At 31.3% G+C, this 12659-nt stretch overlaps 2 protein-coding genes across 2 annotated transcripts; one reads left to right on the top strand and one right to left on the bottom strand.

The window, feature by feature from the left end:
- The first annotated feature begins 2294 nt into the window (after positions 1-2294).
- LOC114178935 (transcription factor MYB36) lies at positions 2295-3910 on the top strand. Its single transcript, XM_028065087.1, has 3 exons — positions 2295-2633; positions 2731-2860; positions 3043-3910. The coding sequence occupies exons 1-3, from the start codon at positions 2498-2500 to the stop codon at positions 3860-3862; spliced, it is 1086 nt and encodes a 361-aa protein (XP_027920888.1). The 5' UTR covers positions 2295-2497; the 3' UTR covers positions 3863-3910.
- A 2561-nt stretch (positions 3911-6471) lies between these two features.
- On the bottom strand, positions 6472-8664 carry LOC114179701 (flavonoid 3-O-glucosyltransferase-like). The gene is made up of 2 exons (XM_028066116.1): positions 7756-8664; positions 6472-7638 (listed from the first exon to the last, which is right to left on the bottom strand). The coding sequence occupies exons 1-2, from the start codon at positions 8249-8251 to the stop codon at positions 6659-6661; spliced, it is 1476 nt and encodes a 491-aa protein (XP_027921917.1). The 5' UTR covers positions 8252-8664; the 3' UTR covers positions 6472-6658.
- Positions 8665-12659: the final 3995 nt, after the last annotated feature.

The following is a 12659-nucleotide window of genomic DNA, read 5'->3' as shown; positions in this document are numbered from 1 at the left end:
TGCCCTATCAAACCCGATCTCCAACTCCAAGGCTGGTGAAAGAGCCTTTCTTTGAATTATAATAATAACCTATTTTGAGAGCTATAACGTGTCTTCATCTTCTAACTTGGATAAACCAGTAAGCTATACAGTTTTATATATTAATTAAAAATTATTAAATATCACAAACTTTTATAGATGCTTTTAATGAATCTCCCATGTAAATTATAATCTTCAATTTATTTTCATCCTACTCACATGTTAATTGTCACTTGGTGTGTTGTTTTTAAATCTCTTTGTATAATATTTTAATCGATTCAAATTTTTTATCAGCAAAAATAAATATATTGAATAAGAATAATAGGATTATTTCCAAATCTCGCGTACAAGAAAAAAGATGAAAAAATTATAACATATTCAGCAACAAAACAATATATGTCTAAAGACAATCATGATATTCACCAGAGAAGCATTCCCAACTAAAAAAATATATAAAACAATTTATAGACCTATTTTATTTCCATAAGTTTCTTCATATGAAGCAAAACTCTCTCCACTACTAAATTGATGTTCCTCACGAAACTTTGTTCCATTAGCATAATTGGAGTTCTTAGTCAAAATGTGCATAAGTAAATTTCATTAGTAGATTGAGTTTATAAAATTTCTTGGAAATAAAAAATAATAATATACTTTATTTATTTTTAACAAATAACGTATCATTTACCTTAAAAATAAATTTCTGTTGCTAGATATATAACATATTGACATATATTGAAATTATTTCAAATTTTGTTGCTTTCTCACTTTTATTTTCTTTTAATCTAATGCCTAAGTCATCTCTAGATTAAAAAAATTGAAGAACAAAAATAAAAAATAGCCTTTATAAAATTAATCTTAATATCATAGAGGGGGTTTCACTGGGAAGAACAAACACCAATGAGACCTGAGTCCAACTACATAAGATATTGACATTACTTTCAATCAAAAACCTTAAGATAATAGGTTTATGGATCTTTATTCTTATATAGTGCTCTACTTTTTCATTTTTAGTTAATGTGAGACTTAGACTTACACTTGATTCCTAACACAATATTTATTCTTGAAAGTTAGAAAATTTTAAGTATATATATCTGGTAAGAAATGAATATAATCTACACCCCTATGAAGAAAGGTACACCCGATCGATGAAGGGTTATGATATAGAACATTGCCAAGTAACTTAGACCTCTAATTTACGTGTGATGAGGAGAATTGAAGCTAAATAACTGTGTTTTTGACGCCGAGAGAGGAGAAGCACTTGAGAGTGGAATAACACGAACTTGAGTTAGAAATTACTAGCCAATACGACGGAAATACCAGTTTCTATTGGTGTGTGGTTTGAAATAATAAGAACGAGTCGGTTATGATTTTGTGGTGAACGCAAAGCAAGGGCACATTTCAAGACATTGACTATTTTTTCTAACTTTCATCATCAGCTCGTCAACATCTATATATTGCTTTGACAAACACTTCAATCGCTTTAAACTCTACAGTGCTTATGTTCAGACCTTATAAGAAAAAGTTATATCACTGCCTAATTATGACCTAGTTTCATGTCCGTACAATCCCATGAAGATGAGCCTATATTTGTCGCAATATTTTTTCAATTTCGATTTAGAAGCAACCATCATGGAATATATATCTGAAATTCATGTCTCACTTACGAAGGAAAATATTCCATCTTCATGAGAAATATGACATTTTCCCAAAATGAAAAAAAAGAGTTCTGTTTTACTTTTTGCCCTTTTTGATTCGGCATACGTACTTACCTGCGAACATAATAAACCAGAAGTTAAACTTTTACATGTTTTCTCTGAAAATGTATTTGTTTTTTACTTGATCACGTTATTGACTGAATCAAAGCGATATGTGTGTCCTTTCCACGAGAATTCCTGAGTTAAATAATGAATTACGCAGGGGTAATTTTTTTAAGAAATAATAATTTAGCAATAGGAAGGTAGCAGTGCATTTCCCTGAATACAAAAAAAGATGTGTTGGGAAGGCTTGACATGGAACATTTTGAAGGATAATGCCGACAAACTAAGAGGATGGAGACTTCTATTGATCAAATACTTGTAGCATTGGGTTGAAGTATTAAAGTAATAGAGGTATGAAAAAGCAGTGCAATTTTTTATGAAAAGGAAGAGGAAATTTATGTTACGTTTGTCCAGTTGCATGCATAATTAAACGCGGGTGACCGAACTAATCCAAAAAGGAAGACAGAGAAAGAGAGAGATGAAAAAACCCTAGAAGAAAAAAAATGGAGTTGAAAATAGCTAGTGAGGGAATGGAGGGGGTGAGGTGTGTAAGACTTTTTGTCCTTTTAAGATTCACATCAGCCATACCTGGCTACCTATAAATCACAACCTTCCTTCGCCGTAGTTTCCCAACAATCCTATAGCTAGCAAACTTCATATTTGCTTCATCAAAAAACATAAAGAGAAACCTAATTGGAGAGAGACAACAACAGAACAACATCATGGGTAGAGCTCCATGCTGTGACAAGGCCAACGTCAAGAAAGGACCATGGTCTCCTGAAGAGGATGCTGCACTTAAGGCCTACATTGAAAACAACGGAACTGGTGGCAATTGGATTGCTCTTCCTCAGAAAATTGGTACACTCCTTTCTTATATATGTTTATTTATTTTCTCTTGAGAGTTTATTGAGACCGAGAGTGATGGATGTTATTGATGGATACAAATAATTCGCAGGGCTCAAGAGATGTGGAAAGAGTTGTAGACTTAGGTGGTTAAATTACTTGAGACCTAATATCAAACATGGTGGATTTACTGAAGAAGAAGACAACATCATCTGCAACCTTTACATTAGCATTGGTAGCAGGTCATTCTCTCTCTCAAAACCCCCCCAATCTCTATCTTCGCGCCTGTGCTGGTTTTTCTCAACATAACTGTTTGTCTTTTTTCTTTGTCACTGGAATATGTCTAGCTAGCTCCACATGTTATTTCTTTGGTTATTCCTAGAAATTATAACCAAACATGTTCCAACATAATCTGTATGTATAGGTGGTCCATAATTGCTGCTCAGTTACCTGGAAGGACAGATAACGACATCAAGAACTATTGGAACACTAGATTGAAGAAGAAACTGCTCGGGAGGCGCAAACAATCTAACTTCAACGCAAAGGACACAAATAATGGAATAGAGGAGAACACTTATTCAAATGCCCTAAGCAGCTCGGCACTTGAAAGACTCCAACTGCACATGCAACTTCAAAGCCTTCAAAACCCTTTCTCTTTCTATAATAACCCTGCGTTGTGGCCTAGGTTGCATCCTTTCCAAGAAAAGGTGATCCAGAGTCTGCAATCTTTGAATGAGGGCTCTAACCCTGTGGTGCAAGATGCTTTGTCTTCACCCCATGTTGAACAAGGACAAAAAGATGAGTTCATCTACAAACCTCAACATGATGCTGCAAAGATCCACAGCCCACAGCTTCATCTTTTGGACAATATTCCTTCAAGTAACAGTGGACTTCCCTTTGTTGCTTCTGAGAGCAATAATAATCCAATGCACTCGAGTCTTGCACCGAGAGCTGAGGCTGTTGAACAGACTAATAATGTTGGATTTCAGCAACTTGGTGCACTGCAAACTGAACTAGATGACATTCTCAACAACAGAACAATGGGTTATGTGCCTCAGGAAGATCATCAGATGGCTGAATTTGATTGTTTCAGAGAGATGAATGGCTCCAAGGACAGCCTGATTTGGTGGTCCAATGATTCTGATACCAGATCAGCATCCTCAAATTCCTGGGAATCATCTACTACTCCAGCCCTTTTAACACAAGGGATGTTCCAAGATTATGAACTGGGTTACAGTCTGTAGTGACTACAAGGATTTAACTTTCTAGTTATGCTAATTTGTTGTGTTAGTCATAAGGTGTGGAACGAGGAGCATGAGTAGTAGCAGGTCTTGTAAACAACATCGTGAATATAATAATGTAAATCCGATCAATGTCTGAGTAATGTAGAAACTACTAGTTTGTTCTAAACAATAACCAACGTTGTCCTTGATATAAATATATATTTCTTAAACTTTAAAACATTGTTCCATTATTAGTTTGGTGCTAACTGAGATTCTAATGCATTTGATCCCATTTATATTCCTTTGACTCTGCCAGAGTATAACAAGAACTTCACTGTACTTCTTGCTGTGTTATACTGGTAATTTAATATATATATATATATACCAAATGTTTTAGGGTTGTAAAAAGGGGATCACTTTCTTCTGTTTGTTTTGCACAGTTAAGATTAGCATAATGTGATTTCTCATAGAAATTTCAAAGATAACAAGATTCCATTGGCTTCGTTAGCTCTTACACAAGAGAGGCCAAGTTAATTGGGATGTGAAATAAGGTTCCATGTACTCTTAGTCAAAACTTGTAGTAACAAAAACGATATTTTCATGGATTCGAACCACCCAATTTTCTCAAAAGTTTATATTATAGTTTTCCTCTATGTTATGTGAAATCTTTAATAAAAATTTCTGTGTCAAAAACTAGTTATCTTATCTCGATCATGGGAATAAAAATAATTCGATAATTGACACAAGGTCTACCAAACTTTATTAAAATAAACTCTAAATGACTTTTATATAGTTTAAAAGAATAAAATTTAAATCTAATTTAATTTATTTATATATTATAATTTTATTTTATTTGTAATCTATGACAATTTTATGATGATCATTTACAATCTTCTCAACCTTGAGAGCTTTGTAAGTAAATATGTAGTTCTTTCTTACTCTTGTTATTAAAGGAATAAAATTACATTATGCTGAATAAAAAAAAAAAATTTTCTCGCTTGTTTGATTACAAGGAGATTTTTAATGGTTTTATACTATTATTTTATTTTTAACTGATAAAATATAAATTGTATTCAGTGGAGCAAGTAGATAGTACATTAACTATGATTAAAATTATATGTATAGTTTTACTGATATTAGATGCAGAGAAATGTGAACACTACATCACTATCTCGCCAACTATAATTTGTAAGATCCATATAAATTTAAAATTAGATTATAGTTTTAAGAATAAGACAACATTTAAATGTAGTAATTACATAAATTAAAAATTATTATCCATTTATTTAAATTCAAACTCAAATATATTGGCAATTCTATTTTTTATAAAATTATTTTATTACTTTCTTTATTTTATTGTGGTTATATGTTTCTCTCTCTCCTTAGAAAATGTATCTATAGCTAATTTTAGAATTTGGATTTTTTACTGGTTTTTCTTTGTTGTTCTTGTATTGTATCTTCAAAATACATTGATGACCATTAATTTTAAAATTTTAAAATATATTTAAAATTATCTTTTAAATATCAAAACAATGTATTTTTAATGTTTAGCAGAAGACATAAAAAAAAAACTCAGAAAAAACCGGACTCTTAATTTTGACAAAATTAAATTTCCTTCTGCTTGATATATAGAATAGCGTTGGGGGGATCTTTCTCAGCAGTAAGGAAGTTCAACGCTTTTTTTTTAAGAAAAAAAAATAGACGCAGACTAGGCCCAAGACAAGAGGTGCAGACGCAGAAGCCCACCCAAAGAAAATGAGGAAAAGATTGCCCATACACAATAACTTTAATGTGTATATCAAACATATTTTTACCGGTTATGTATATATTGTATGAATTATATGTAAAACATTCTAATAGAAAACAGTATAAAATTATGGAAACAATTATACTTAAGTTTTCTCCATTAAATTTTTTCTACTTTTCAAATAAATTAATCAAATTGAGGAATAAAGTTTTTTTTATTTATTTCACTTGAGACAACACTAACCATTACATTTCTTTTTCTGTTTTACTATATTCACTGTTTTTTTAATATACACCTTTTTCATTTTCTCAATCAAACTTGACAGACATATTTTCTATGTATTGCCAACAGGAGATTAATAATAATTCTATAAGAAGAATAATTAAAATTATACCTTTATATTTAATAGCATTATATTTAATTAAGATGATATTTCTTTAGAAAGAGGCATCCTCCACACCGTTCTCCTTTATCTATAATGATTTTGTTATAAGTAATACTTTTAAAATGTAAGAATGAAGTATTATTTTCTCAGATTCTAAGGCTTATCAAGCTCTAAATGTTACTTTGTGAGAGAAAGAAAAGATTTAGAAGAGAGAACTCCTACTTGCTTTATTTATAACAAGAGAGATCTAGATTAATCTATAGAAAACATACATTTTTAATAAGTTGTAGATTACAAATTATTTCTGTAGATATATTTATAAAAATGAATATTCATTTTAATAGCATCTTAATCAACTATAGCTATACATTTCCTCCCCTATCCACTAATAGATTTTTCTCAATTTTTAGACGGAAAATTTAAGAATCACTCTAAAGTTGTGTAGTTTGAAATATCATATATAAGTAATATTATCTAATTTAAGATCAGAGTGTCCGGAGAAAATGGAAGTCTTCATTAATGTTTACATTTGCAGTTGAGGAATAACGAGGAACCTTTAGAAAATCTACACCTAGAGCCAAGTGTATATTCCTTTAGCTACCATATGGAAATCAAAATCCAAGGTTCCAACTAGTTTTAATAGATTTCAACGATGCAATTGTGGGTGAAAAAAACTTCTAAAACCTTAGTGCTTTTGATGGTGGTGATGGTGGTGGCGACGTAATTTGTGATGTGCTGCAGCAAATGCACCTGCAATTTTGTGGCGGATACCTTTTAAACCATGTGGATGGTGCGATTTGCCATGGTGTAAACCTGAAAGAATATCTGCAAAAGTGCAGAAATTCTTGGTAGAGTCACCTTCAGGTCCCGCGGCCTCCATTGCCGAATCCTTGAGTTGCAATACCTTCTCCCGCATCATCATCCCTTGCTCACTTGACATTACTATTTCCAGAACTCTTACAGTTTCTTCTTTAGTGAAAACATTGTTTTCAAGCCCCACACCAATTTCCCATACATGCTCAAGTGTAGCAGTGTTCAACGACTGGTCTCCAAAAAATGGCCTACAAATCATAGGCACACCACCAACTATGCAATCCAAAATTGAATTCCATCCACCATGTGTGATGCAGACACCAACCGCTGCATGCTTAAGGATCTGCATTTGGGGGGCCCACCCTACAACCTTCCCTTGCATTCTTGTCCTTTCCATGAACCCATCTGGTAATTGTTTATCAGGGTTACCTCTAAACGCCCAAATAAACGGATACCTACCTTCTTCTAGCGCCTCTGCCAATGCAGTCAACTCATCTGGTGGAGGCATTATCACACTTCCGAAGCTTATGTACACCACTGACCTCTCCTCTTGCGAGTTCAACCAGGGTAAGCACCCTTCATCATCTAGAGTAACAGATTGTGGTGTTGTCAGAATGAATGGACCAACGTTCAGAAGCATGTGGAACCTGCTTTCTAGCTCCTGCGCAATAGGACTGTGTACTGCACTGAACGAGTTTATGGCAACTGCGGTTGCTCGGGGCAAAGCATCTCCCATTTTGTCTAACATCATTGAAAATGGTTCTTCTGGCACTTCCACCAATCCTTCAGGCAAATCACCTGCCTTCAACCCATTGAAACCAGTAAGGAAATCGATTTCTTTGTTTTCTCGGACTGCAAAACAACAAAAACATATTTCTAGTTAGTCTCCTGAATCAATTCAATCTTTCCTAAAATGTTTATCAGAAAAAGAAGATTTTTTTAGGGGGGAAGAACGTCATATATACATACCTCCATCTGGGCCAAGCTTTTCCCTGATTTGATGGGAGGAAATATGAGCAAGGAGAGGGTGAGGCCCTGCAGTCCACAGAGGAATCCACTTGGCATGCAATTCTTCAGCCATGTCAGCACAAAACCAAAAGAAAGCGTCAGAAACCAAGCAAGTGATCTGTCTCCCGGTTTTCGCCACGGCTTCATCCATGGCAGTCCTATAGTTAGCGGGCATGGCCTTAACGAAATAGGCAACGGGGTCTTGGGGGTTCCCCGAGGGCACAAAATCCTCCGGCAACCCATCTTCAATGTCGTAAGGCCTTATGTTCAAAAGCTGCTCCTCGTCGAGCCCGGCGAAGACGGAGGCATTGGATCTTTTGGTGCTGAAGAAGGAGAACGACACTTCCGGTGACTCCGCCGCCGCCCTACGCACCAGGCTCAGAAGCGGAGCGGCGTGTGTTCCATAGGGAAATGCCAAAACGGCCACATGCCTGTCGTCGGTAGGGCAAACAGCCATTCTGGCCGGGTCTGATTTCGACACTATGATTCGCTTATTCTACCTTTAATATTTCTGTTCTCTTTTTCTTCTCCTTTTGACGATTTTTTGTAGCTAGATTTATAAGCCATTGGTTAGGTTGCCTGCAAAAGGTTAGGGAACAGAGAGAGAGACATGCACGTGGTTTGTTGGAACATGGTAACTAACTCAACTGCTTGCATGCATGCATGAATGTTTGAAGACGATAATGAACAAGTTTTTCTTGTGCACGGCATGTGCTCCGGCGGAGACTACCTGTTGACAGTGAGGTACAACGGCCGGTAAATGTATGTTTGTTTTCCGGTTAGTGACTTGGGTTGGTTGTGTTGAACCACCGACTTGCCTTTCCTTCGTGTATTCAATTCGTAGCTCCGCATGTAACTGAAAAACCCTAATCTTAGCTTCCACAAAAATAACAATGGTAATAAAACGGCGGGAATTTATCTCATTCGTCTGTTTTCTTCATAAGTGAAGAGGATGTTTTTCAATCTTAAAACTTCCTATATATATCAGCCATACATTACCATAATATTTGTATGGCATACATTTAAGTTTTCTAATTTGTAAAAAAGAATAATCATCAACACTGAATGAACATTAATTTGGGCCTTCCCTTTTGCTCTTCTATACTCTCCAAGAATATTTCATTTAGCATCTCAGGCCTACTGTGTTGTAATTGGTTCATGGATTTGTTGACCATTGTTACAGATAAATATCAAATAACTATAATTATTTTTTTATTAAGATTATAACAGTTAGTATTTTAAAGTATCATTATCATCTTTAGTAATTCTATTTAATGAATTCGATAGTAAAATCAATGTAATATATGTGCGGTATTAAATATGAATAATCACTCTTGCTTTTGTTCTTTTACTCCATTTCTTTTTAATTTGTTTGTGCGTACACCCTTGCACCCCTCAATACCTTGAAACTCAAATAAATGAAAGATGGAAGTATCAAATAAAATAAATAAGATTGTGTGATAAAAAAATATTCAAATTATGACCAACATTACAAAATTGTAATAGAAGATTCAAAAAGTAATTACAAGAAAAGCACTATCTCAGTTTTCCCCTTTGGTAGTGAATTACTCGAGGTATATGCTTTCTTTTTTGAAAATGTGAATAAGAAAATATATTTTCATATTTTTTAGAAGCTCCTGAAAATATGTATTCCTGAGAATCTTTATTCCCAATGTAAAAAGGAATTTTTAATTTTAGAAAACTACACTATCGATTTTTTTTAGTGATTTCTATATAAGGAGGGGTGGATATCTCAATTTCCAATAAAATAGAAATTATTCTGTCCATAAATCATCTGCTTTTATTACATTCTTATATTTTTATCAATTTTAATTAAATAACATTTAATTTATTTTTTAAATTGCAAATTACTCACGTCTACGAGAATACAATTTTTTTAATATATAACATTCCATGAAATATGATTATTTGAAATACAAAATTACGCCGTGAAAGACACGCGTCCTTTATATAAAAACAAAAAATAATAAAATGTGCTTTAAAGTATATGTTTTTGTTTTTTTACAATTTTCAGTTATATTCTTAATTTTATTTAATTTTCAAGTTAATCTTTTTGATCCATTTTAATGGAGTCAACTTACTTTTAAAAAGTGTAATGGAGTCAACTTACTTTTAAAAAGTGTAGATAATTCTTTATAGGTTAACGGTCACTAACTTGTGGTAAACTATAGAGACATACATACCAGGCCTATTGATTCAAATATGATAAATTTTTCAACAGAACCGTCACTCAGTTAATTTGCGTTACCTTGTAATGGTCATTAGGCTAACTTATTTTTATGAGTTGGCCATGGATCACAATGTTTTAAGGGTCTTCTTTGAAATTTAATAATAATATAATATTAATTTTTAATTTTATAATCTTTAAGAAAAATACTTATTTTTTTAACGTTTGAAAATTCAAGTATAAATCAAAGTCTTACATTAAAAAGATAAAAATTTATAAACATTTTAAAATATTTTAGATTAAGAATGATATCAATAACTTATATAAATTAAATTAATTAATGTTATATCTTGTTATTAAATGTTTCTCCCTTAACACCTAACCATTGATATACATTTGAGAAAGAGAAAGGAGAGCACTGAACTGTTTTAACAATTAAAAATAACATTGTCGTATTTTTATTCATATTCAATATCATTTAATCGATAATAAATATTTGGAAGGAGCCTAGGTACTCAAATTTTACCAACCTAAACAATATATGTCAAGGCTTTTGCTATTTACAGACATCTAATTTCTATTTACACTCTCCTTTCCTTTACCAAACACACCCTTTTATCTAAATAAATTACAAACTCTAAAACCCTACTATTTACCCTTCCGGTGATCTTCACAATCTTTATTTATTTTCTTGGATGTTTTATGAAATTGTTCATATGAAATATTTTTCTATCGAAGAAATTATTTTCTATGTGCAAAATAGAGATATTTTTCTGGCTTTATTGTTCTAAAAACAACTACTGAGAAAGTCTTAAGTTTTCGAAAGTAATTTTCAGTAGAATTTCAGTTTTAAGTTTTAAGTTTTAACACTATCCTACATTCAAATATGTTAATATTTGAACTAATCCATTTTAAATTTGATACTTTTAAATATTTATTCAAACAAAATAATTCAAATGATAAATTTTGTTATTTGATTACAAAAATTGGCTATCATTAAATGCAAAAAATATTAATAATTTAAAAAATATTAACTTTCTTTAATAAATTTGTAGTCTATTTTAGTTTATATGATTTTTTGTCAAAATTTATCAAGATTTCTTCGCTTAATATTAATAGAATTAATTGATTGACATTTATTAATATTATTTTCAGTTAATATTCATCGTAATTATTTAAATTAAAACCAATTGAAATTATTTTGACTTGATTTCAGTAATTTAGTAATTTATATGGTGGTATAGCCTGTGAAGCCTCTAGTAGACTCGGTGTAGGGCATGTAATGAAGTTTTTGGTGGAGATTGTGGTACTAATGATGGTGAATCATGATAAAATATATGTTCTAAATGATTTTTTTATCAAGAATTTAGATGTTTATGCTCTTATGGAGCCATTATAATATGATTTCTTGGTATATCTTCTTTTAAAGATGTCACTCATAAATAGTTTGGAGTATTCATAATATCTAGATTCACCTCATAGTAGTTTTGAGGCATTTTCTAATTCTTAATGTGGAATGAAACTTTCTTTATGAAATATTTTAACACTAAAAAGGACGATAAATTAATTCAAATTACATGAAAATATGATAGAGATAGGTGAACGAAAGGTAAAATTAAATATTTCAAAATATCAACTTCTAAAAAATTATAAAAACTTTTCTTGATAATTGATAGGGTTAATGACAAATCTCTTAAAAGAATTTTCTTTCATGTATTTAGTTAGTTTTTTCTTTGTAGTAGGTTTTTCTTGTTGTCTATGTGTGTAGAAAATATTTTTAGTTAATCTCGGTAGCACTAATTTTTAATTTTTAGAAAATGAAATTTTATTCACCTTTTATATTATTTTAGTTTGTGCATAGTTCGTTTTGGTTGTAAATTAAAAATGATGGAAAAAATAAGAAAGTGAGAAAAGTATTTATCAATCATTAAAATCTAACAAAGAATTTGACTTTACTTAAAAATACAAAAGATATATTTGAATAAAATACTCTATAAGTATTTACAGTATACAAAATTACTTTTAGAAATTAATATTAATTCATATAAATTAAAAACAAAACTTTGAGAAAACTGGATAAAAGTTATTCAAATTTATATAAACATAAACTAATTTTATATTATAAATAAGTTCATTTTATTCAATTATATTTCACATATAATATATCTCTCCTCAATTACTTATTTAATGTGTGTTTAGTTATGTATGAAATTAATGTAGAATCGACTATAATTAATTTTCTAATGTAATATATGTTTTATTTTTAAAATTAATTAAAAGATAAAAAAATCACAATGAATGAAAAACTAATTATTAATTATGTGTTAAAGAATTTATTCAGGTAGAACTAAAATAACATGTTTTTTGTAAAGAGTTGTCTCTCGATCTTGTTTTCAACCAGTGATTATGTTTTCCTATTTTTTTCTTTTTAAACTAAGTATCTCCAAAAAGTACTTTATTTTATGTTATACTACGTTTTATTTTCTTCTTACCAAAACAATAAATAATAATTTCACCTTTAGGCGCGCGTTTTTAATGCTGAAACGTTAGTCAAAGACATTGGTAACTTGCATAAATTATGCTAATCCTTTTTTCTCGGGACTCGTGAATCTTTATATAGGTACTTACGTTGAGTCTTGATAATCAATTCCTATAAATACGTTTTTTATTAAAAATA

Source organism: Vigna unguiculata, chromosome 3 (assembly GCF_004118075.2).
Source record: "Vigna unguiculata cultivar IT97K-499-35 chromosome 3, ASM411807v1, whole genome shotgun sequence".
In the NCBI taxonomy this organism is placed as follows: Eukaryota; Viridiplantae; Streptophyta; class Magnoliopsida; order Fabales; family Fabaceae; genus Vigna; species Vigna unguiculata.
Note: the sequence above shows the minus strand (reverse complement) of the source record. Positions and strands in the feature narration are given on the sequence as shown.